General features: G+C 41.0%; 1 protein-coding gene across 8 annotated transcripts in view; it reads left to right on the top strand.

Annotated features, from left to right (window-relative positions):
- PPP6R3 (protein phosphatase 6 regulatory subunit 3) overlaps positions 1-25,761 on the top strand; it is a 93,260-nt gene that overhangs the window by 56,862 nt on the left and 10,637 nt on the right. For 4 of the 8 annotated variants that reach the window (XM_048486934.1, XM_048486933.1, XM_048486935.1 and 1 more), the window contains 9 exons: positions 1,768-1,853; positions 3,265-3,351; positions 5,700-5,797; positions 10,741-10,795; positions 12,609-12,739; positions 15,193-15,311; positions 17,160-17,313; positions 22,911-23,017; positions 23,963-24,113. In XM_048486934.1, the coding sequence (XP_048342891.1) occupies positions 1,768-1,853; positions 3,265-3,351; positions 5,700-5,797; positions 10,741-10,795; positions 12,609-12,739; positions 15,193-15,311; positions 17,160-17,313; positions 22,911-23,017; positions 23,963-24,113 (988 nt within the window). The remainder of the gene's footprint in view (positions 1-1,767; positions 1,854-3,264; positions 3,352-5,699; positions 5,798-10,740; positions 10,796-12,608; positions 12,740-15,192; positions 15,312-17,159; positions 17,314-22,910; positions 23,018-23,962; positions 24,114-25,761) is intronic. The other 4 variants (XM_048486932.1, XM_048486931.1, XM_048486930.1 and 1 more) reach the window with 2 other exon arrangements.

Here is a 25,761-nt window from a genome sequence, read left to right as displayed (position 1 = left end):
CAATTAGTTACTGGGCAAGGTACTGCTTTCCCATGAAATGCAGGAGTCACACATTTCATAGATTCAGTACTGAGCAGATTACAGTGCTCATTTGCTCTGAGTCAATCATACTCATTGTATTGAAGATGCCAGCCATAGATGTAGGCGAAACGTTAGGAACAAGATCCACCAGACCACAGCCCGGAAAACCCACTACAACCAATCATCCTCATGATATATAAGATTGCACCCACCTCATGGAACTTTTAGCACATGTCATTTGATACTCTTAGACTCCAGCTGCAAGCCCACAATAATAAATATAATGAATATATGTGAATACACGTGACTTAATAATCTCATAATTCATATATTTCCCTTTTGGTATTCTCACATTGCAAAGCATCATTGCATTTAATATCTGTAGTAGGTGAGTACAGTATTTTAAAAGATTATAAATTTATTCTTTAATATGTTTATAGGTAATTCAGAGTCTTTTTTTAAAGACTGTTTTTAAAAGACCCTGCTAGTATAATTGCAGTTTAACAACCTTGAAATTAGATTTAAGTAGTTGTGTGCTGTTAATAAGCCTGCTATAGAACAAACACTGGGATGGTAGAAGAACAATTGGCACTGAATGACTCTAATCAGACCTGATTTGGATATAGGTGGGCATTTAAGAAACCCTAGGCATCTGATTATCTTTTGTATTTTAACTGCTAGTAAGAGGTACTCCTCAGTAATTCTATATATTTATTTTGAGTAGGGTACACAAATACTATTAGAGAGTCTCTGCTTCCATTCTAACCTTTTTAAAAATTAAAGTGTATCTGTTGTGTTCTTAAAGTTGATTAAATGTTAAGCCATCTAAACATCATTATAACGCAGATTATTAAAGGAAAGCTGTTACTTGCATATATAAAGTGTCTTACACCAAAAGTAAGTGGGTCACAGGTTTGAAGCCCTTTCTGAGAAGAAGCTCTTAATGTACAGAATTTCCCATACTTATAGGATTTTAGAATAATCTCCTAACAAGAACTAACTGTCCCACTTGATAATGATGTACATTCTTGACTTACTCATTATCTCATAACTTCAAACACCATAGAAGGTTATCTATACTTAAAATATCTTCTTGTGTGTGTATAAAGTGTCAGCAAGTCATAGTTGACTTATGACAACTCCAGCAAAGACATCTGGCTTATGGTGACCCCTGGTGAGGTTTTCAAGGCAAGAGATGTTCAGAGGTGGTTTGCCATGCCTCTGGTATTCCTTGGAATACCATTTGTAGAGCAAATTCATGCCACTTTCTCTTACGTTGACATTAACTCAAATAGGCAGTATATTTTTACAGATTTTCTCCAGAATATTATTTGTATTTTTTTCAAAGATTTCATTCTGTAGACAAGTTCTTTATACTCTGATGCCATTAATATGTGTATGTATATGTGTGTCCTGTCAAGTTACAGCTGACTTGTGACGACCCCATAGGGTTTTTAAGAGATGTTTGGAGGTGGTTTGCCATTGCCTGCCTCCACATGGGCTGTGAGAGTTCTGAGAAAACTGTGATTGACCCAAGGTCACCCAGTAGGCTTCATGTTTCTTCTGTCCTGGTCTTGTATGTTGTCTTTTACACTAGGGAGAAGCAAAGCAGCATTTCTAAGTTCTTTGAGTTCATGCTCTCCAGTAACCTGATCTCTGCTTACCCTGTATATCGGCTGTAATGGTGTGCAAAATAATGTCCCTTTTGAAGCACTTGGTATTGAAACTTTTTGTTTGACTTTCTAGAGCTTCCAGATGAAGTCAAGGAGCGATGGGAGACGTTCTGTACGAGTTCTTTAGGCGAAACAAACAAAAGAAACACAGTGAATCTAGTAGGTTTCATAGGATGAAGTTTGAAGTAACTGCCTTAAAAAAGTTATTCACTTTATTAAAACATAAGCATACTTAAAACACAAGTAAAACAGGAAGAACAACAAAAGAAAAAGGAAAGAATAAAATGTTTACAATTATTGCCATACATTTGGCTTTACAGCCTCAGCAAGATGTTGCTACATCTCCACCACTTATGTCTACTTAATTTGTCAAATTGCATCTTTCCATAGAGTCTTAGTGTTTAGCGGATTAAAAGTTGTTGAGCATTTATTAGCAAAAGACATAAATGGGTTATTTATTATTAGGAAAATATTTGTTTATTAGCAAAGTATATAAAGGACCAGAAGGCATAAACATCCTCACCCTCTTGATTTTTGGTTGATCTAATACAGGGGTAGGGAACCTGCGGCTCTCCAGATGTTCAGGAACTGCAATTCCCATCAGCCTCTGTCAGCATGGCCAATTGGCCATGCTGGTAGGGGCTGATGGGAATTGTAGTTCCTGAACATCTGGAGAGCCGCAGGTTCCCTACCCCTGATCTAATATGATGAGTTAATTTTTCCTAGAGAGCCATATTCCAGAAGTGCACATACCACACTCTAATAGTAAATTTTACAGTGAATTTCCAGCACTAAAATATGATAGATCTCACTGTTATGCAAAACAGAGGCTAGTGCCAGCCCCAGCTCCATGCAAAGCAAGATAGAAGGTCATGTCTAGCATGACTGAGGCCCACACAAGGGCCATGTAGGGAAGAGTATGCCAGGAGCATGGGAGGGTGGAAAACTAAAGTTGGGGAAGAGATAAATGTAGGTCAGTTGGCAGATGGGAAGAAGAAGAAGAGGCAGGAAAGAGGGAACAGCTATGGATGCTTTCAAGAAAAGGAAAGAGGAAATACTGGGGGAGAGCGAAATGAGGTTTCCTTGCAAGTGCTTGCAGTTTCCTGCTTGGACTTCTCCAATTTGCTAAGGAGGTTTGAGGGTGATTTGCTTGGTTTTTTTACTAGTGCAAGTTTATCTCTTATACCGGTTGTACAACACTGTAGCTAAAACAAATATATATTAAGTGGTTTGCATATTATTTCTTCTTCTTTTTATTGAGAGAGGTAATAACACTTTATTAATCATTCCATGTGGCAACTATAGACATGGGTGTGAAGAACATCCCCCTTGAAAAATGTAATAATGCATTGAATTTTGCCAAAGTTGGATTATTGCAGGTAATGGAGTATATCAAGGCAATGTAGGCAAAATTGATATTTTGTCAATAGTTTTCTTGTTATAACTGACTTGGATATATTTAATTTTTTTATAGTTACATCAAGGTTATTTTCCTGCAAAGAATAAAGTCATGGACATTCTTCTCATTTTTAAAGCCATTTTCTTTAATTACCATTTTTTCTGTCTCCAGGTTACTACCTGCCATATTCATTCATCCAGTGATGATGAAATTGATTTTAAAGAAACTGGTTTCTCACCAGATTCCTCTTTGCAACAAGTAAGTCAAAGTTTGAGGTGTTTACTGTTTTATGCATTGAACTCTTGATTGAAAGGGGCAGCTGTAGGAAACTTGCTTTTAAGACTATGCAGCTTTCATAGGTGTAAAGGATTTTGCAGTGTAGTGTTCATTTAATTACCATTTCAGTTTTCTGTTGAAATTTGTGTTGTCAGTTTTTAATTCTGCAGGTTATTTGGTGTGGCCATAAAACTTGAGCAAGGCAAGTTAATTTTAGATTGAAAGTGGCTTGCACTTTCAAATTAATCTACAGTAAAATTAAAAGAAAATAATGACAATTCAATGATCTTTAGAGATCAGATGTGAGCTGAGAGCTGTTTAGTTTTAAAACTTTTTATAATTAAATAATCTTACATAAAGTTCAGTATGAATTTTTATTACTTTATTTCAACTGGCGGATTAGGACCTGCAGCTGGTGGTGACCCCTGAGTCACACTAGTGGACCCTCAACCATTTTTTCTTGTTCATAGTCTTTACAGCAAAAAAGGGGAGAAACATGGGGAGAGAAAGGAAAAAGGGAGGGGGGCAGAAGAAGCAAAAGATTGGAGGGAAAAATTGAGAGAAAAGGAAATGACAGAGCTTTCAAGGCTTAAGGTGGCTTCTGAGTATGAAAAGACAAATGGCAGCGTGTTTATTTCATTTGTTTTCCTTCCGATCTACAGAGTGTTACAGCATGCACCTGTAGAAAAAAAAATCACACCTGAGTCTTCCTAAAGATCACATTTGCATACAGCTTTTTAATATACATCTGTGTTCACTGATTGTCACTTCAAACTATGTGTGTAGATAGATATAATTTTTGCTTTAACTTTTAGAAGATTATGATTTTTCTAACAATTAAGTGCAGTAGTTGGAATATTGTCGGCTATTCATGGTGATAAAGATGTAGGTTGGACCCTTCTGCATGAGCAGAAAGCCCTCATCCTAGAAAATCTTTCCCCAGCAACCCCAGGTACCTCCAGTAACGCTCTACTGGGCTTTCCAGGATCTTCATAAGCAAAATGCACTGTAGCTTGAGGGTTATAGCGAGTGCCACACTTTAGTCTTTTACTCGCCGGCCAGGTTTGGCTTGAGTCTTGTTCAAATAACAGAAAAGCAAGAAGGTACAGTTTTATCCATTTCCCCCACCTCAGTGCAGTTCCTATTGCATTTGACTGTGAAGATCCCTCATTCCTTAGCCAAGTATTGAAATACACACAAAACATAAAACTTGACTTAGGAGGGCTGCTGAAGAACCGCTAAGGAGGGGGAGATGATCATGTGTAAGTTTCTTCCACTTACAAAATTATACATTCTTAGTATTTAAATTGTTGATTCTGTACTGATTTCAGCCTCAGTAAAATAATTACGTAATTACTGGCGTTACAAATATATACCACTTTCATATATAGAGTATTTTGGAAGGATGCTTTCCTGAAATCAGCATTTTCTCTGTAGTCTCATTCCATTTAATTTGAGGACGTTATTGCTTCACCAGGAAGTTTTAAAAATTGTGATTCTGTCTATCCATTAGGGAAGGAATCCCTCCTCCCTTATGAACCTTCCTGACCACTATGGTAATCTTTGAAGGCCCTCCTTTGAGAGCCCCCACCTTCTGTGATTAGACAGGTGGCAACCCAAGAGGGCCTTCTGTGTGATGTTACCACTTTCTCCTGGGAGACTAGTCTAGACCCTTCTGTTGCCATCTACAAGATGGGATGGGTGAAGATCTTTTAGTTTTGTTTGATATTCTGCAGTGATCCCGCTTCCTGTGCCATGTTTTAATTGTTGCTTTATGTTTTGTGTGTATTTCAATTTTTCAACAAATTTCATTGAATGGGGTAACTTCCTTGACTTCCAAGTAAGCATAATGCTAGGTATTTGTGGGGACAGGCATTGCCATGTTTTAATGAGGATAAAGCATTATATTAGGTATGGTGTGGAGCCATTATTTCAATTCCACTTGCAGCTCATTGTGGAAAAGGAAGCCTTTTATCATTATAGAGCTATTGTAAGCTGGTAACAACCTCAGTCAGTGTATCCATTCAAATCTACATGGTTCTTGTGTGTGTGTGTGTGTGTGTGTGTGTGTGTGTGTGTGTTGCTGAAATTTGGTTTAATGCCACAACTGCAAAAAAATAAATCTTCATTTGAATTGGTTACCTAATACTTTCTCATCCTAAAACTGCTGTGTTGGCCACACCTGATAATTTGCAGTTCTTAATAAGTAATATTTCTTGCATTGGGTTATGTAATTTAACAAAAAAGTAATTCTGGAGCAAAATGGGCAAATAGTATTTAGATTATTATTAGAATCATTATATCACTGTCGTTGGTCCTGGGGTTGCCAGGCCTTTTCTGATTATCAGATGCAACAAATGACGTCCAATTTTATTGACCAGTTTGGCTTTAACGATGAGAAGTTTGCTGATCAAGATGACATTGGCAAGTGAGTATGGGTTTATTTGCCATATTTGCCTTTATTTCTCATTTGTTTATTTCACAATGGTTAGTAGTTGTGTCTCTTTACTGATGATGAGCTGTGTTGTATATAGTTAGCCTGATTTTGTTTCTGTGTTTGTCTTGTACATGCTCATTAAAAATTTGTCACCTAAATATGTACCTTCTGTTCACCATTTCCATTCCTAGCATTTATGTATGCAAAATCTCTTTGTGTCCATCATTTTAATTGTTGAAAAGAATGCTCAGCTGTGTGGATTTCTTTCCCTGAAGTCTTATGGTTCTGATCCAGAGTTCTGTGGCTTAGAATGTACTGTGTTCAGATGCAGGCTAACTTTTCATTAAAAGGTTAATATTCACCAAATGCAGTTTCTGCTATGTGGAAAGGATTCATAGTCTTATTCTAAGGACAGGCGCTGAATGAATAAATATTGGTCTGACCCAATTTACAAGCCCCTGGTGGCCGGGGACAGCACCACTGCCGCTTCACCTCCAGAGGGCTTTCAGGCGGTGTGAGGAGGCAGCAGAAGCAACAACAATAAAAAAGCCCTAGCTACCCTAAAGCTCTCCATAGGGTTAAATGGAGTCACACCACCCTTTTGGATGGTGTAAGTCCATGGCCCTGGCTGCGGCACCTGAAAGCGTATGTGGAATATGATTACAGTTAGACTGTACCCCCAGAAACACCCCAGCCCTCTCCTCCCTGCATTGGCATCTGCTCAGATGCCATCATATCTCCATGGTGGTGCCCACTTCTGGGTTTTGCCATTGTGGAGCTGTGGGGCACTTGTACTCCGGCGTCCTTGCCCTATATGCTGGCAGGGGGATCCCTTACACTGCAGCTCCACATCACATCCAGGTGGCAGTTAGACCCACTGCTCTGGATTGGTCCATTAGAATCTAGAAGTATTAGAAGTCCAGAAGCATTAATAAGTTTTAATTTGTTCAATTATATCAGTATATTTAAATGTGTCAGAAATTCAGGGTGGGTTAAGTTGACTTAAGTGGCATAAATTCTCTACTGTGTGTCAAGTAGCTCATATTATCATTGATGGTCCCCAAACTTCAAGTTGAAAAGGTCATGAAACAGCACTCCAGGCAGTGCATCTTTTCTTAAATAAATGCATTTTTATTTATAGATTCCTGGTTGTAGAATTCATGTGATATAGTTCTCAGATAAACATTTGATGAAACTCTTGGGCTTTCAGCCAACTCCTTGTTATTCATTTTGTTTCTTTTTTGCTGTGTGTCTCAGGGCCTGGGAGGAAAATCTTGGATTTTTATCCTCAGGGCAGTCAGGATAAAGTAATTTTGCTCTAGTGCCTCTCAGAAGCATTGTCTGAAACCCCCAAAGTCTCCATTTGTCCCTCAAAGTTCTGAAAGCCTCCAAGATTTCTAGATTATATTGGACATGTGGGGAGGGGTTAATGGCCTCTGCTAAGGATTATTGGTTTAATATAAATTTTATAACATGCATTTATTTATCACGTATTGTGTTTGGAGCTATTCTCTGTGAAAGTTCAGTGCTGAGAGCTTAGGAAAGCAAAAACAACATAACTATGCAGACAGTGAAGTACTCCAAATGATCCAAGGGCCCTACAGTGGCCTGGCGCCAGCAGATTTGCCCCTCTGCTGGGATTAGTGCCCCAGGGAGAGCAAATCACCAGCATATGTCCACATTGCCTCCAGAGCGGGGGTCTGCACCTCCCCTGGATTGGGCTGCCAATTCGTTCCAGATTGTGTTATTTGCAATGTCCTTAGTTCATTTACTATGGCATAAATAGTTACAGTGTCACAGGTCTTTCTATTTAGGAAGAACATGGATTATCTGCCCTTTAATTAAGAATGTATTGAGTCTTTAGGAGAGAAATCCACTTTGTTTATTGTTGCTGACATTGAAGACATTGAAAAACTTTGTTTCATTAGACCTTGAATCTCTTAAAAGTAATGTTCAGTGTATTTTTTAAAAAACTAGTGGTCTGAGCTGATCATGATTGGCATGTGCAAAGTTCAGATTGAAGTTCTTATTGTAAACATTCCTGGTAATTTAATACTCACTCTTACCTCGTTGAATACTTCTAGGGCAATCCTAAGAAAATATTCCTGGAAGTAAGCCCTGATTGGGATTGCACTGTACATTACTGTACATGGCTTTAAACAAAAACTTGAAAATTGAGTTTTGTTTCTACAAACACTATTGATAGTATTATTCTAGTTGTTGAACAATATTTATGTTTCTGTAAAACTGGTTTGTCTTCTCTTCGAATCCTTACTGTTTGTTTTATATTCTTTTCTGAACCTTACCCATCATGTTTCTCTACCTTATAATTCAGTTGAATTGCTGAGCCTTGACATTACTTTTTCATTTTTTTATTTATTAAAAAGACACACAAAACCAACATCCAATAATACATACAAAGTCAAATTACAAAAGACAAAAAGGGTAGGGGGAGGGTTCCTGATTTCCCTTGCTGAATATAGGCATTTTAATGCAACATTTACCACTTGCTCCTTAGTTACAGCCAAATAAAAAGTAATTCTGAAATGTTATCCCCCAAAAAATTCATGTCTTTCTCTATTAAAACTATATCTTTAATATTCTACTCCTCAATCATTAGCTTGTTTTTTCTGTTTTATTCAAATAGTCAATCAAGGTTTTTTCCAATTATCAGTGAATGCAGATAGGTTGTTTTCTGTAATCAAAGAAGTGAATTTTGCCATCTCTACCAGTTTCAACAGCTTCACTGCCAATTTTCTGTTGGAGGTATAGATGAAGTTTTCAAATTTTGTGCATTCAGCTCCTTAACCTTATATGATATTAGGAACCTATTCATTTTTAGAAATCTGTTACTAAATATGTCCTCCAGTATCTTTTCAGAATTCTCAGATTTATTTGCTATTTGATGAAAATATATTTCCATCAATTCTGATGTAATTGGTTTTCTAGGTGTTATTTTCCACTGATTTTTTGTTGTTGCCATTGTCACATATTGATCAAAATAGGCTAGATTCTTTAACTATCAGTGTCTCTCTTTTCCCCTCTTGTGCCCTAAATGATTCACAGAGTTGTAACTTATAGCCCAGTTCTTGGGTGGGGGGGGAGTGAATGGACCAATGGAGGTGGCATGGGGTTGTGCCGGTGCATTTGTGGAAAGGGCAAAGTCGCTGGCGGCCAGGTGCCCCTCAATAGTGCATCAGCAAATCTTGGAAGTGGGCAGCTCTGCCTAGGAACACTAGCATCTGATCAGAGAGCAATATTGGGGGTGGGGGTAGCTAGGGCATTCCCAAATGTGGAGCCAAGTTTAATTGGCTTCCACCTGGCTTTCAGGGCTAGGGATGCCACAGCCAAGTCTTCAGACATATGCCACCATTTTGAGTGAAATAACATCATTAAGTCCTCTGTAGTCAGCACTGTAGTGGTGCTATCCCCGGCCACCTTGGCCTTTGGATTGGGCTACCCATCTGTTTACATGTCAAGAATCTCCATAGCAATGAGCTCTTGTAGTCAAAAACCAACAATCGGTGTATATCTGGTTTAGACTTATCCCATAACAGTCTTTTCTCAAATGTAATTTCATCACAAATAGGGAGAAAAGAACTATGCTTTTGAAAAAATATGTAAAAGAAGTGCATGCCTTCTTGCACTTCTTTCCCCTCCCCCCTGCTTTTTTGCCCAATTATTTTAAGCCCCTTGATCATCTTTGAAGTTCCATTCTGATTTATTTATAGTTTCCAGAGAAGAAGGTTATCTCACCACAAGGCTCCTGGTCATCAGGCCAGAGGAAATCTCTTTCTCTTCAAGATAGTCTTCCAGTAGCTTAGGGATGAAGAGTTTGTGTTTAGAATCAGTTATATACAACATGTCCTTATGGTCAACCCCTGAGTGAGTTGTAAAAATCTTGGTTTGTATGTTTCACACAAGAGAGTTTCTTGAAGCTTTGTGATGGATCCCCTGACCATTCTTTATCCAGAGTGATTTCAGCTGGGGAATAATCTCTGCTGGCTGGCATTTTGAACTGCAAACTCCTCTGCAGCACAGAGAGCAATCAGCAGGTCATAAATCCCTTCACTAGAAGCCTAAGGCATTACTTTTTCTAATGTACAGTGTAATCCCAGAGTGGAGGGAACCCACTCAGGAGGCAGTGTGACCTAGTGCCCGCAAAGGGATACTTATACTGGTGCTGGGGAGCTGCATGGTAGCACTCATCCAGCACAGGAGCCCCTACCAAAGGGTTCATTGCTGGGGGAGGGGCTAGCTTTAGTTGGCTTCATGAACCCTTTCAACCCAGAAATACCCCCATTTGCCTGCAGAGAAGACATTAGATGAAAAATGCTTCCAGGTAAGTACAGCTTTGCTTTATGCCATCAAAATCGGTGGTGCAGCTGTGTGCTGCATTGGCCACTTTCACAGGAGAAGGGGGAGCATCAGTGTGGAATTGCTGACTGTGGTGCAGTAAACCCCTTAGGAGGCGATGCAGCTGTGCCCTATTGTTCTATCCCTGGTGCAACTGTCCCCTTCCCTGGATTGCACTGCCCACTTCACAACTTTTCAGATTAAGAATTTGGTAGTCTGTTTTCACATATCAGTAACAAAAAAGGATAAATCAGTAGGCTTCAATGAGGCATCAAATCAGATACAAAGGCAAGGCAGCTCAAGTAATCAGTTGCTAAAGTATTATATTGAAGCACCAAAAGTCTTAATTTATAAGTAATAACATTCAGAAATTATTTTGTGGAAGCTGTGTAAAATCAAAATACAAAATCCATTCTGTGTAACCAAAACTATGTCCAGTAAAGCTTTGGTTTCCTCTTAATTATGTTTGCTAAAATGCTTATTTTTTAAAATCACACAGGCAGATATAAATTGGAATGTTGTGTCTAGAATGCCACTTGTTGTCTTTTCTAGTACATAAATATGCACTTTGTTTACAGTGTTTCTTTTGATCGAGTGTCGGACATCAATTTTACCCTCAATACAAATGAAAGTGTAAGTATATTCTAGTGGTCATTCTGGGGGGGGGGGGGGGCTCTTTAACAGGAAGTTACATTTAAGGGGAAAGCAGTTATACTGGTCTTTCGGCAACGGAATATGTGGCTATGGAGTATGGGTATTCTTTCCTTGGATGGGTTTTTGGAGGATGTTTTAAAAATGTAGCTAATTTTGGAAGCATTGTGGGGTTATACAGGGTGATTCATTATGACCCTTTGAATTTTGTGGCTTGGTGTTTTATGTATTATTTTTTGGAGTTTCCACTTCCCATGAGTTCCTCTGTTGTCAGGTATGTCTGGTGGTGTTGCCCATTGAAAAGTCACTGATAAAGACAGATTTGCTGAACCAGCAATGGCCATCTGCCCATCCCCCGCATGGGCAACAGCCAGCCCCTCTCTGATTTTCCTTGCTCAGTTATTTCCCCCTCTTCTGAGACCATGTATGCCTGATGCATTTCAGTCTTTGCCAGGGAAACTTTCCTCATTTTTCAGAGGGAAACGGTAAACCAGGAATCCTCTTTTGTGTGGCAAGGAAACAAAATTCTACTTGGATCTGGAACACAACATCACAGGAAATTTGATTCAGTTGAGACTAAGACCCAGTTGCCTCCCTCTCTATGGAGGCTCATGTTGCTCACGTGGCCAAACTGGCATTTTATCATCTTTGCCAGGCCAGGTCCTGGTCCCCTACTTGTCACTCCCTGACCAAGTTACAGTGACCCCATGCAACAGTCACTTCCAGGTTAGACTATGGTAACTTGCTCTATACTATACTGCCCTTTTGACTTGGAAACTCCAGCTGGTTCAAAATGCAGCCACACAGGTCCTCATTGGGACCTTGAGGCAAGAGCACATGCAGCCAATCCTGCACCAGTTGCATTGGTTGCTGGTGGAGTAAAAGTTCAAAGTTTTGATTCTAACCTTTAAAGCCCTGAGTGTTCTCTGATATCACTTCTACAAATGCACTCCCAAGAGAGCATTCAACTTTATGGACAACAACTTGTTGGTGGTCTCTGGCTCGAAAAGTGTCCGACTGCCCTCAACCAAGGCCAGAACATTTTCAGCTCTGGCCCCAGTCTGGTGGAATGCTCTGTCAAATGGGACCAGGGCCCTGCAAGACTTGTCACAGTTCTGAAGGTCCTGTAAGACAGAGCTATTCTGCCAGGCACATGTTTGAGGGCAGCAATGTATTTCCTCCCTGTCCTTTTCCCTATCCACTTCCCTGTCTCTTTCCCTTCCTTTTTTCCCTTGTTCCATCCCCCTCAAGTTGTCGGTTTTAGCACCATCAGGGTGGCATTCCAAACACCCTGTATTGATTGTAAGCTGCCTTGAGCTCACCTTGGAAAGGGTAGCCAATGAATCACAAAAAATAAAATAATTAAGTTGTGCTGTGCATATGAGGGGGAAATAGGAGTTGTGAGCATGAAGGCAAATTAGGTTCATTACCATTTGTGAACAAGCAGAGGTTTGTTGTGATGTAGGAATGCACTTAGGAGTTGGTGAAGGTCTGCAGAGTGAGTCGTAAGGATATTCTGAGAAACATGAAAATGGCAGATCTGTGAAGTCAGCATGCTGAATAGCACTATTTGAGATTAGCTGAAACCCTTAAACATGGGGTGGGGGGAGTGGTGTTCCTCAGTGAAAGCATTTTTTCCAGTTTGGGATGTATACTTTAATTGTGCTGAGCAGCTTTTCCAGAATAATACATTCTGTTTTCCAAAGGTGAGGTTTAAATGACTAGGCAGTTGAATGGAATGCATAAGTATATGGAAATGGTAATATACATGTACTTGTTTCTGAATTTGTTTCAGGGCAACATTGCTTTGTTTGAGGCATGCTGCAAAGAGAGAATACAACAGTTTGATGATGGTGGTTCTGATGAAGAAGATATCTGGGAAGAGAAACACATTGCGTTTACACCAGAATCTCAGAGACGATCTAGGTAGGCTTAAGTTGACAAAGAATATATCTTTGCTGATTTGGGTTGAAATACTAAAGATGTGTTATGCAGTGTTCATATACTCTTCCTTTTTTCCAACCTAATGAGTATTCAAAGCAGATAACAACAGTATATTTAATACAGACATAAAACCATATATTAAATGAATAAAAACCAGTGGTCAGAACTCATTCGAACTATCCCTGAACTCTTGTAAATAACTGTCTAAAAGGCCCCAAGGGTGGGTGCCTCCCTTACCTCTCTGGGAGGCTGCTCCACAGCAGCATAAAAGGCCCTTTACAGACCTTGTCTTTGTCCTAGAAGACTTGCAGAAAGTGCTTCCACTACATGTCTGTCTGTCTAGCACAGGGGTAGGGAACCTGCGGCTCTCCAGATGTTCAGGAACTACAATTCCCATCAGCCCCTACCAGCATGGCCAATTGGCCATGCTGGTAGGGGCTGATGGGAATTGTAGTTCCTGAACATCTGGAGAGCCGCAGGTTCCCTACCCCTGGTCTAGCACTTTGGGCTGTGGTCTGAATTGGACATTCGTGGGAGATCTGGGACTAGATCTTCCGATGTATTTCTTAACTGTTTGAAAAAGCAATCTCAGGTAGCTGTCCTTTGCATTGGAGTTGTGAAAGGTATGGAAGGTAACTGTGGTATCTTTTTTAGTAATGGCATCACAATTGTCTTTTGAAATTGACCTCTGAGGCCTTATTCCACAAGCTTTTACCTGGGAGGCAATATGAGTGGCAGCTCAAGACTTGGCCGTTTTCAGTTGCAGTGCCCATGTTGTGAAAAGGCTGCCTGTTGCCAAATCTGATGGGAATTGTTTTCTTGAACCTCATTAATTTTTCTGTTGGCTTTCTATTTGATTATGTGTTTTGTAAATGGGGTTTCTAGCCTTTTAGAATAGAGAAAATTAAGTGTTGGTTGGCTTTTCTGTAGCTTTAACACAACTACTTTTTAAAAAATGCTAGCTGAGCTTTCTATAGTTTTTGTTAAGTGGCCTAGAATCGCCCAGAGCTGAATTTGGATACTGTGATATACAAATATTTTAAATAGCTGTGGTAATAGTTTCAGGAATAGTATAAGGGTTCCTTCATTATTGCATGGGCTAGGATTCCAGGCATACCAGCAAATCCAGGCATCACCAAGGGAAACTGAACTGGGCCGCTTGCAGTTGACTCTGATCTCCCAATCAGGGTCAGGGTCTGATCAGGGTCACGATCATCTTCAGTGGAGTCTTGTTTGTATGCTGTTACAATTGGCTTTCCTCTAACCAGTTTTTAACCAGGCATTAAGGAACTATTTGAGGATTTTAATCCAGTGATTCCTTGACGTTTGCAGGATCTTCTGGCATTGTTCACTTTCATTTTGGGACTGATTACTGTGAGGAAAGAAGAGAAGTATTTCTGGGCATCAGATGAAACAAAATCTTTAAAATCCTGAAGGACTTAATATATCAGTACTAGAGTTGTGCATTCAGAATATTTCCAGAAAATCCTAGAAATAGTCAGGATTAACTGGGAGTATCAAGAGTTAGTATAGTAAGTATAGTAAGGCTCCCGGGGCTTCTTTGTACTTTTACTGTATGTCTTTATCTTGTCAGGGCTTGGTATCAGTTTGCCAGGTTGATTTGGCTTGGAGTCTGTCATTTGAAATTTGTTTTTGTTGGTCCTGCAACATTATATTCTTTGGACAAGCAACTTTATGCCAGGTTTGTGGTTTGGTGGGGATTCTCTAGCTGGACATGGACTTGGTTTCTCTGTTTTGACATTTGTTGTGTTAGGCTTGCCACATTGTTTTGTGCTTCTCCTGGAATCATCGATTTATGGGCTTGTTGGTTCTGTTGGCTTTGGGAGGCTTTTGGCTAGGAAACAATGGATGATAGCTGGGGGGAACACCTTCTTTAGAGAACCATAGAATTGGACTGCTTGTTCCAGTTCTCTTGAGAGAAGGGGTCATTTACTGAACAAACACCAGACTCTCTACTGCAACCTTGGCACCATTAGCTTAAAAAGTGGCCCTTCCAGCCCCCTGCAAAGATTCCCCATATTGAATGATGGATCCAAATAATATGGGAATTCCACCCCCCATCACCCCCCCCCCCAAAAAAGATCTAAATACTAAGTACTAAATTGAGATTTGGAAAATGCTTATTTTTTTTTCAAGATCCACATCCCTAATGTGTACTGTAGAATGCCATTAAAAAGTGGGACTTTGGCAACTGAGTGAGAGAGTACTCGATTTTCACCTTGTGTTGTGTTGGGGGTTATCATTTGTCTGTTATAAAATCCTCACCCAAGCAGGGTGCATCAGACTTGTATTACTCTTCTTCCTCCCTGTGAAACTTTATTTTGTGTTGATTTTTAGAAAATGAAGACTCTCATTTAGTGGAAGTAATAATCCTTCTATTTATCTGTCTCTCTCTCATTAAAAAAATTAAAAAGCTCAGGCAGTACAGACAGTGAAGAAAGCACAGATTCTGAAGAAGAGGATGGAGCAAAGCAAGACTTGTTTGACTCAAGCACCAACACAGAAGACAAAATGGAAGTGGATTTAAATGAACGTAGGTTGCTTCTCATTTATACTGGATCCACGCAGTAGGCCATTGCTGCCAAATGTGGGAGGGCATTTAGCTTTTCTGTTAACATGTTAATCAGTGTCACTGTTAATATGAGGGCCCATGCCCTGACTTGTTCACCAGATCAGTGGTAAATCTGAAAATGTAAGTAGTCTGAAACACGAGCAGTCTACTTTGGACTTGCATTTGTGTAGTTATTTTGGGATGGAGTGACTAGCAATAGCGTAGTCATTACCTGAGGCATAAAGGGGCATGGGAAATCCTATGTACAGGCAACAATGAGTGGCTGAAGCAGTGACAGTTTAAACTAAGTGATATATGAGGTTTGCAATTCAGAGGGATCTGATCTTGTTTTTCATGCTTTGAAGCACCATAGGTGAAATATGTAGGCTGAAGAGAGCAGTGACATTGGGGTTGTAGGGGTCCAAAATCTTGTTTCCACGAAAGTCTTAGAAAAATGTCAGGTGAGAAATAATACATCTAGTGCTGTATTTATTAAATCATTATTTCCGTGTACCTTAATGAAAGTTCTGATTCTGTTGAGAAAGGGTTGTAGAATACAGAATACAGTGACTTTCATCTGACAGAATGGAGCCCAGTCTTTTGTAGGTCTGTGCAGTCAGATATTGCCAACTTGAAAAAATTCCCAATATTTTGAGGATCAGATTGGGTTGGCAATGTCTGATACTACTTCTGCCCCCCGACACAGTTCTGCTTATATTGCTACTCCTAATAATATTAGAATCAGAAATCCTGTCATAGAAGGAGCAACTAGGGAGAGGGAGTTCTAAAAGTTAAAGGGCCATTACTTTCAACGAAGTATTTTGTGTGGGTGGGGGGGGAGGGGGTGTAAACAGGAAATAGACCTGGCCTTCTGAGAGCCATTACTTTCTAGGGGAAATTCCATGGGTCTATCACTCATTATATATGAGAAATTTCATGGTTTTACCATACATTATCTCATCTGATTGATAGGGTGTGAGGGGCTTTACATTTTAAAGGGGCATTATTTCCTAAAGACCCCGGCCTACAAAGTTTCAAGACCAGGTCTACACCTCATGAAATACTGTCTCTTTGAAATTTAAAGGGTGCAAGTACTGGTTGTTGTGGGTTTTCCAGGCTGTATGGTCATGGTCTGGTATATCTTGTTCCTAATGTTTTGCCTGCATCTGTGGCTGGTATCTTCAGAGGTGTATCACAGAGGGAAGCCTGTTACACACTGTAACATACTTCCCTCTGTGATACACCTCTGAAGGTGCCAGCCACAGTTGCAGGCAAAATGTTAGGAACAAGATCTACCAGACCACAGCCACACAGCCTGGAAAACCCACAACAACCAGTTGAATCCAGCTGTGAAAGCCTTCGACAATACGTTGGCGCAAGTACTGTTGATCAGCTGGAGGCCTTTCCTTACTCTCTTTCCATCCCCCATTTTAATTAATCATGAGGGAGTCAGGGAAGGCATGCTTATCTTTATCAGGAGTATTTTTCCAGTATTTCTGGAGTATCTATCTAATACAACAGTATTCCCCCAGATACTTAACAGTAAGCATGCCCTTCTCAGCTTTGCAGTATGGAATTAAAACAATTTTTCTACTTGTATCTCAGGATGAAGACTGATTGCTCATGGTTCTAGTTCTTTAAACGGCAAATTAATCTCAAAACACTCCCACTATAGGACAGTCTGCAGAGAGCTGCAGATTGTGTGGATAATCAAGATCTCCCTCTTGATCATAAATGAATGACCTTTTTCAAATTGTTTTTTGGTTTTGCTTTAGATAATATATATTTAGATTACTGTTTGTGGCATTACAAATATGTCAATCTTTCCAGCACCTAACTGGTCAGCTAACTTTGATGTTCCTATGGAAACCACACATGGCAGCAATCTGGATTCTGTTGGGTCTGATGTATGGAGCACAGAAGAATCTGTGGCAGCAAAAGAAACTGGCTGGGCTTCCTTTTCAGAGTTCACATCCTCTCTAAGGTAGTGGAGTGCTATTCAGCTCAAAAAACTTGAACAGAGTTAAAGAAAAAGCCAAGTTTCGAAGCATGTAGAAGCTTTTGTCCAAAAACGTTAAATTGTGGCTTTGCTTTGAAACCATTGTAGAGCAGGTTTTTGTATTACAATTGAGATGACAATGTGTGTGATAATTAGGCCCTAAAACAACCTTTGTTCTTCAGAGGAACAATAAAAAATTACGCCATCCCACTTTTTTGGTTGGGGACTCCTATCTTCAGTTCTGTGTAGAATATTTCAAGCTGTAAAACAAAATAAGGAACGCCAAGCATCAGTATTTCCATGGTGTTCTCTTTACCTGTTCATATTCTCTGTCAGCTCCCTCTATACATGAGGGGTTCCCTGGAGCTGGCTTTAGGAATTTAGAATTTTTGAATTGCATAAAAACTTCCCTTTCCCCCCCAAATTAATCTTCAGCTTGAAGAAAGCTATCTCTGTGAGTGAACACTTTTCATATATCCCTGAGAGGAGAAGAACCTCCAGAGCCAAATGTTGTGATCCTATCCTCACAATCTCTTGGTAGCATGCTGCTCTGTCAGTTCTAGGTCAGTGGCCTTGGGATGAATGCAGCAGTAATATTCTCCAAATGTAGGTAGATGCCAATTGATAACAGTAGAAAAGGTTATGTACACTGCAGTTTTTTAAAACACCCCTTATTTCCTGTTCCTTTCCTAGTTCTATAAAGGAATTGCTGTCGCTTATCTTTTAGCTGTATGGGTTATAAACACTCACAAACACTTACGCATTTGTATTCCATTTCCTCAAATTACCTTTGAATTGCTTGTGAGTATAAGTGTATCTTAACACCATAACAAGTCACCCTTTACTTTAGAGGTGATCAGTACTTCCAAATCAGTAGAAAGCAGTGAAGCTTCTGCTGTCTTGGGAACAGAGCTGGCAGGTCTCTTTGCTGCTACAGGAAGATAGAAAAGAAACTGAATGTTCAGAAAAGATGGTTAAATAGCAAAAGATATTAGTAAATAAGCATCTGCTATTTCTGCAGTTCATGAGATTGTTTTTATCATAAATCTGAAATATATTTTAGTCTCTTCCGGTCAGTGAGACCATCCAAGTATGCCTGTGAAATTAGTTTGGAGAGTTTCCTTTCAGCAGTGTGGGATAATTAATAGTTTTGGTATAATAGTTCTTGGGATTAATACCAGGAATTAAGCAACTTTAATGGAGATTCTTCATTGTAATTTTAAAAGTTAAAAAAGTAGGTTTTTAAGTGTGCCCTTCAAGCTGAATTGTTAAAATACTACAGTACCTGAGTGGTAATTTTGGCATAATTGGTCAACAAGCTTACAGAAAAATGTGCTTTGTATTATATTCTTTTCCACGGAAAGATTAAAGTACAAATGTATATTCATCCGCCACATGCTGTTTATTGCTGAATGCTCCATTTGGGTCCTAGTGCCTACCTAATTCTGTGTCCTCCTTCCACCCCCATTTGAACACAAAAATAAAAAATCTTGCCCTTACAACTTTATGGGTGATTGGGAGAGGCACACACAGTTCCATTTTATTTTTTCTGTCCCCACCTTAGAGCTATTACTTTCCTTCTTGTAGTACCCACCATTTTCTGCTATCTTCAGAGCCTCCGTGCTGCCACTGCCATTTGCAGAATGTTCCCAGGAGTTTCCTCTGCTTGCAGCTCATCCGATGACCATTTCACTATAAAAAGTAGATGAATAAAGTTTGTTGTTTCTGGCAATCCCTTGCACATGTAATTCTTTTTTTTTCTTTTTTTTTGAATTAGGTATTTGCAAAGCTTTATAGAGTTGATATGAGAATTGCGGCCACTCTGTGGGCTGGTCTACCTATCAGTAAAAAGCAATGGATAGATTTGGTCTCTTGTATAGACCTGCAGAGGCCAGGTCTACCCATTGCTTCTTAATGGGAGGTAGACCAGCCTGCTGAGTGGCTGCAATTCTCATATCAATTCTATGAAGCTTCAGAAATATCTCAGAACAAAAAAAGAGAAAAAAACAACACATATTTATTCATGACGCAAATAGGTTTATTCACAATATTTTTATTTGTTTATTAACCACAATGACATACATTTATTCACAAATATCTTCTGTCTCAGAGGAATCACTGTCAGAATCTGACCACAGATTTATCTTTATTGGGGATGTTTCATTTTCTGGGAGAAAGTTAAGATCCCAAATTTGCCTCTCCAAAACTGTTCCACATTGCAGAGCACTGCATTCATGCCTGCATGCATACACATTCAGGATAAGTTGCTGAGTCTGACTTCAAATTGTCTTCTCTCTGCGATTAGTTTTGAAACAACAGCGAGGAGAGTTCATTAGGCATGCCTGCTCCACCTCTGGCAGCCATTTTTCTAAGGAAATGTATGATGCCTTATTTGCTCAATGCACTATAAATGCTCTTTTATCAAAATGCTATGTTTAATACTGCACAGAATGATGGTTTTGACAAAAGCTGTGCTTTAAAATGAATTATAATGCTCATAGTCATTCAGGACTATTTTTCACTGTGGAAGCACATTACTTTCCCTACTGCCGCTTGTCAACTAGCCTCATTTTAATCTTTCTGCGGACAATAGTATAATAGAGGCTTAGAGTGTAGAAATGAGCTGTTGATTTTTTTTCATGGCATGGAGTTACATTATTTGCTAGGCAATATTATTTATCATTAAATTCCATTAAAGTGACAGGACAATTTTTTCTTAAGGAAGCTGGCAGTCCTAGTTGCAGTTCTGCAAATTATTCCTGAGTATAATGGCAGTAAAGTTTTGATTACACTTACAAATAGGCCCAAGTCTTTCTCAAACCCTTAGTTACCTACCGATGGTCTGGTAATCTCTAATGTGAATTAGTGTTGTCGTAGTGAAAGTCTTTTTTCACTGTTTGGTTGGAGGCAAATTAATCAGGTATAATGAGTTTTGCAGAAGATAGTACCAAAATACCTTCTTAAATAACAAACTTTAAAAAATGGAACTATTTGGGGCGGGAGTGGATATGGCCGTATCCTCTGTTAGCAGAGTGCCATGGTCCGACCATTTTGCCCTGAAGGTCCGGATGGATCTGCCGCGCCAACCCCGTCTAGGCGACGGACTTATTTATGTCTGCCCGCAGAGACTTATGGAACCGATCGGGTTCCTGAATGCCCTGCGGGATCCTGAGCCCTCTGGTACCCTCGATGAGCAGGTGGTAGACTGGAATTCCAGACTCTCCGATGCCATCGAGGAAATTGCTCCCAAGTGCCCTCTGCGTCCCCGCGAACGGCAGGCTCCTTGGTATACTGGGGAGCTGCGCCAGATGAAGCTGGAGCTCAGACGGCTAGAGCGGGCGTGGAGGAAATCTCGCGACGAAGTGGCACGTTTATGAAGGCCTATGAGTTGGCGATAAGGAGGGTGAAGAGTGCTTATTTTTCATCCTCCCTCGCGTCTGCTAGCTCTCGCCCGGCACAATTATTTCGGACTGTTCGGTCCCTTATCTCTTTGGTGGAGGGATCCACAAATTCTCAATTGGCTATTGGCTGTGAGGCATTCCAGAGCTTTTTTGTAGACAAAGTCATGTCACTCTGCCGGGACCTTCCAGCCACATTTGATACAGTAAGGGAACTCGAGGCTCCTTCGCCGTCTTCAGGTCCAAGCTTGGACCAGTTTTCCCTGCTCCGCGAGTCCGATGTTGACAGGGTCCTAGCTGCTGTTAGACTTACACCTGTCCCTCTGGATCCGCGTGCCTCCTGGCTAATAAAGCCTGCCGGGAGGAGTTCACGACCCCACCTGTTGAATATAGTCAACTGCTCCCTTGAGCAAGGAGTGTTTCCGGGTGGGTTGAAGGAGGCAGTGGTCCGCCCACTCTTGAAAAGACCATCCTTAGATCCTGGTGATCTGGCCAATTACCGCCCCGTTTCGAATCTTTCGTTTCTGGGGAAGGTAATTGAGAGAGTGGTGTTGGAGCAGCTTCAGGGTTTCCTGGATGACACATCGGCGCTCGATCCCTTCCAGTCCGGCTTCCGTGCTGGACATGGGACGGAGACCGTCCTTGTCGCCATCACAGATATACTCCGCATGCAGCTAGACCGAGGCGGATTGGCGCTGCTGATTCTATTAGATCTTACAGCAGCGTTTGATATGGTCGATCATGACCTTTTGATCCACCGCCTGGCTACCTCTGGAGTGCGGGGCACTGTCCTTCAGTGGATTGCCTCGTTCCTCCAGGGCCGGGGTCAGCAGGTATGGTGCGGGGATGAGGCCTCCCATAGGGCCCGCTTAGTTGTGGGGTCCCTCAGGGGGCCTTGCTTTCCCTGCTTTTATTTAACATCTACATGCGACCCCTCGCTCAGCTAGTGCGGAGTTTTGGGCTGGTCTGTCACCAGTATGCGGATGACACCCAGCTCATTCTGTTGATGGAGGGGGGGGGGGGCGGCCTCTGCCCCTGTAGCTCTACAGCACTGTTTGGAGTCGGTTGCTGGTTGGTTGAGGCAGAGCAGGTTAAAACTTAATCCAACGAAGACGGAGGTCCTTTGGCTGGGCCGGCGGGAGAGACCGGGGGATTTTCGGCCGCCGGTCCTGGAGGGGGTTGAGTTGGCCCCGGTATCTTTGGCCTGCAGCCTGGGGGTCCGCCTGGACTCTTCACTATCGATGGAGGGCCAGGTGGCCTATGTTACCCGGGTTGCGTTCTTTCACCTCCGTCAGGCTCGGCGGCTGGCTCCCTATCTCTCCCAGTCCGACTTGGCCACTGTGATCCATGCGACGGTCACCTCGAGGTTGGATTACTGTAACTCGCTCTACGCGGGCCTTCCCTTGCGGCTGATCCGGAAGTTAAAGCTGGTCCAGAATGCAGCAGCCCGGCTTCTGACAGGTGGTGGTTATTCAGATCACATCACCCCTGTGCTGCGCTGTCTGCACTGGCTCCCAGTGGAGTTCCGGATCGTCTTCAAGGTGTTGGTGATGACCTTTAAGGCCTTACGCGGCATGGGGCCCTCATACCTGCGGGACCGCATCACCCCTTATGTCCCAAACAGGCCGCTGCGTTCGGCGGCAGCAGAGCTACTGGAGATCCCTGGCCCCGCGATGGTGCGGCTGGCCTCGACCCGGGCCAGGGCCTTTATGGCCCTGGCCCCTGCCTGGTGGAATGCTCTACCTCCAGCTGTCCGGGCCCTGCGGGACCTTGGTGAGTTCCACAGGGCCTGTAAGACTGAGCTATTCCACCGGGCCTTTGGGGGGGCTGGCCGCGGTTTTATTACCCCCCACTGAAGCTGCCGTTTTCTATCTGGCCGGGCCCTGGTTTCCATCTTGGGCCCGTCCTATCCCCTCCCTCCTGGCCTGTAGATCGGGCGCTTTGATGTTTGATGTTTGATGTTTTAACTGGTATGTAATTGAAATTGTTTTCAAGTTTTAAAGTTTTAAGTTAAGTTTTAATGAACTAAGCTGCACCCTTGTAATTGATATGTTTTGTTGATTGTTGTTGAACATGCAGCTATTCTGTGAGCCGCCTCGAGCCCTCTGGGGGGGAGGCGGCTTATAAATCTCATAATAAATAAATAAATAAATAAATAAATCAAAGCTTCCATTTCTTCTCAAGTTCGAAAAATTCCTTAAGAAGTAATTCACCTGTGGAGATGGAAACCAACACAGAGCCAGTGGACCCTTTGAGTGCAAATATAGCTGCGCTTGCAACACAACCAGAAGGTAAGAGCGATTTAATAAGACATGCTTTGTATGAATAGGGAAAACTTCTGTTTTGCTATCTTTAAAAAAAATGAAATTTGAGACTAGCAGTGTGATCCTAATAAAAGTTATTCTGTCCATTGAAGTCACTGAGCTTAGAAGGGTTTTATTTCCCCAAGTTGCACAGCTAATAGACACCTTAAGAGGTAATGAGAACCTATGATTTGCTTCTGATGTGACTAGCCAGCTGTATTAAGGGTTGCTGTTCCTACATAGAACAGGCCATGGCAGAAGGATTATTATGAAATATGCATTTTAAAAGGTTCTAAACGTTTTTTTAATGGCTGTTACCCTTGGTCACATGTATATTTTGTGCTGAAAAGCAGTTGCAGAAATGTCAAGGAATACATTGTTCAAGTTAAGGATCTTTTAAAGGTATTCTACTTCAACAGGTTCTTGTTTAAAAAGATCACTGATAAATCACTGATAAATCACTGATAAATTGTCCACATTCAGAGGTTGATGCTGTAATGAATGACAACATGAAGAGGATCATTCCTTTAGAAAGTACTGCAAAAATTTCAGAAAGTCGAGAGAACAAACATTGTGTTCTGATTAATTCTATGAGTATAGACCATAATTTAATATATAAAATGTTGGCCTAGTCCTTTTTCCTTCATTTTAGAAACAATTTTAAGTGTGTTCTGGTTTTGGCTGCCAAGCTTAATGTTCTGTGATTTCACCTGTCATTGATGAGATTGTCCGAAGAAGAGTCCAGGAGGAAGCCAGCCCCCTCCTGGCCTAAACTGAACTCAGTTGAGGCCCTCTCTCAGAACCAATTAATATTGAATTTTAATTGTCATTTATATTTCTTTTCATTTCCTGCGTACCACATGAATCCAATTTGGGTCTCAAAAGTGAAATAAAATTATGATAAATGATAATTTTTCACATTCTTGCATTCAGCTGCAGGAACTGTTGCAATGGAAGCGGGTTCAGATGGAGAAGATGATATTGACAGTGCCGACAAGGTGACTGAGACAGTGATGAATGGCAGCATGAAGGAGACCCTTAGCCTTACTGTAGATGCCAAAACAGAAACTGCTGTTTTCAAAAGGTGAGAAAACGTGATGCTCTGATTCAAACCAAGAGAAAAAGCTTTGGATCGTTTGTTCTCGAAAATGTTAGTCAATCAGTCTGTGCTATTACTACAACTTTTGAAAGAATGCCACTCCATGACAAAAGGGAAGATTTCTGTAAAATTGTTACACAGATGTGTTCCAAATGTGGCTGGCAAGTTTATTGCTCTGTGATCTAGCTTTGTGTTCTACAAATTTTAGTAACCAGGGAATTGGGAGGAGGTCTTGTTTGGTCTTCTAGATTCATACGCTGTATTTGGCTTACAGATAACAAAAAGGGCCTCTTTCCAGTGGCCAGTTAAGTGAATGGGCTAGCAACTTTACCCTCCATCCCTATACTATTATTTATTTATTTTTCTGGTTTTATTTAGTTTACTAGCTTAGAACTTTCAACTGTTCTATAACATACTTTCCAATTTCTACATTTAAAACCAGTTCTGATATCCTGATAGCAATAGTATATAGCAAAATTATTGAAATCAAAGCAAAGAAAGAGAAGAAAAAAGGGAAAGTGGGAGGAGACCATATTGAAAAAACGGTAGCTGTCTTAACCCTGTGCCTGGTGGAACTGCTGTGTCTGTCAGACCCTGCATATCTGCATGAAATCCTGCAGGGTCTAGGCTGAGAAAGGCCTGGCCCTGGGTGAGGCTAGCCAGACATCTTTCAGGCCAATGATCACCAATAGATTTTCATTTGCTGACTGCAGCGATCTTTGGGAGACGTACCAGGAGAGGCAGGATGAAGTTGCTGGAAAGTGTTAACATTAGTCTGTCTAAGGCTATGTGCAAATTTGATGCATCTCAGTAGAACGTCGAGAATTGATACAAGTTGGCCCCCAGTTTCTTCTTCTTTTTTAAGTACATTTTTTAAAAATGTACTCTTTTCCCTCCACAGTTTGTTTGGCAATGCCTTAAAAGTTAACTGTCAATTTTCTAGTTTTTTTCCTGGCCCATACAGTTCATTTTCTTTCTTTTCATTCTCTTCAGATGAGGCTCAAAATGCCTTGTTCATACTTGGCCATTGCACTTTTTAGCACATATTCACTGACAATGTGCTTGTTATACAGTGATAACAATGTTCTGTTTTCCTGCTTGCTTCGGCAGCACATATACTAAAAATGTTCTGTTTTCAGGGAGCTTTTATTTGAGATGTTCCTGTATTTGGTTGTAAATTCTTCTGAATCTTCAGTACAGAAAACTCTGTGAATATAACAGGGGGATATAGTCCTTAGCCAAGTTCTTTTCATTACATGCCCAAGGGGTCCCTAAACTTTTGAGCCTGCGGGCACCTTTGGAATTTTGACATAGTGTGACAGATGCCATCACAAAATGTCTGCTACCAAATGGCTGCCGCAGGAGGTGGAGTCAGCCACAAAATGGTTCCTAAAGTTTGCCTTCAGTCACACAGTGAAGATTCTTCTGTCATTGCGGCAAATGCTGCCAAAGCAACATTTTTTTAAAAAAAAATCTTCACAGCTTATCAGAAGCCTTGCTGGGCAAAGTGTGTACCTTACCCCACCCACTTTTAAAGAACATTTGGTGGGTTCCAGGGAAGGTTCGCTACATTCAGGACCCCTGACATACACACTTTCAGTAGCCTCACCTTGCTGTTTTTCATAGAACCTGT

The sequence above is a fragment of the Sphaerodactylus townsendi genome, linkage group LG02 (assembly GCF_021028975.2).
Source record: "Sphaerodactylus townsendi isolate TG3544 linkage group LG02, MPM_Stown_v2.3, whole genome shotgun sequence".
NCBI classification, from domain to species: domain Eukaryota; kingdom Metazoa; phylum Chordata; class Lepidosauria; order Squamata; family Sphaerodactylidae; genus Sphaerodactylus; species Sphaerodactylus townsendi.
Note: the sequence above shows the minus strand (reverse complement) of the source record. Positions and strands in the feature narration are given on the sequence as shown.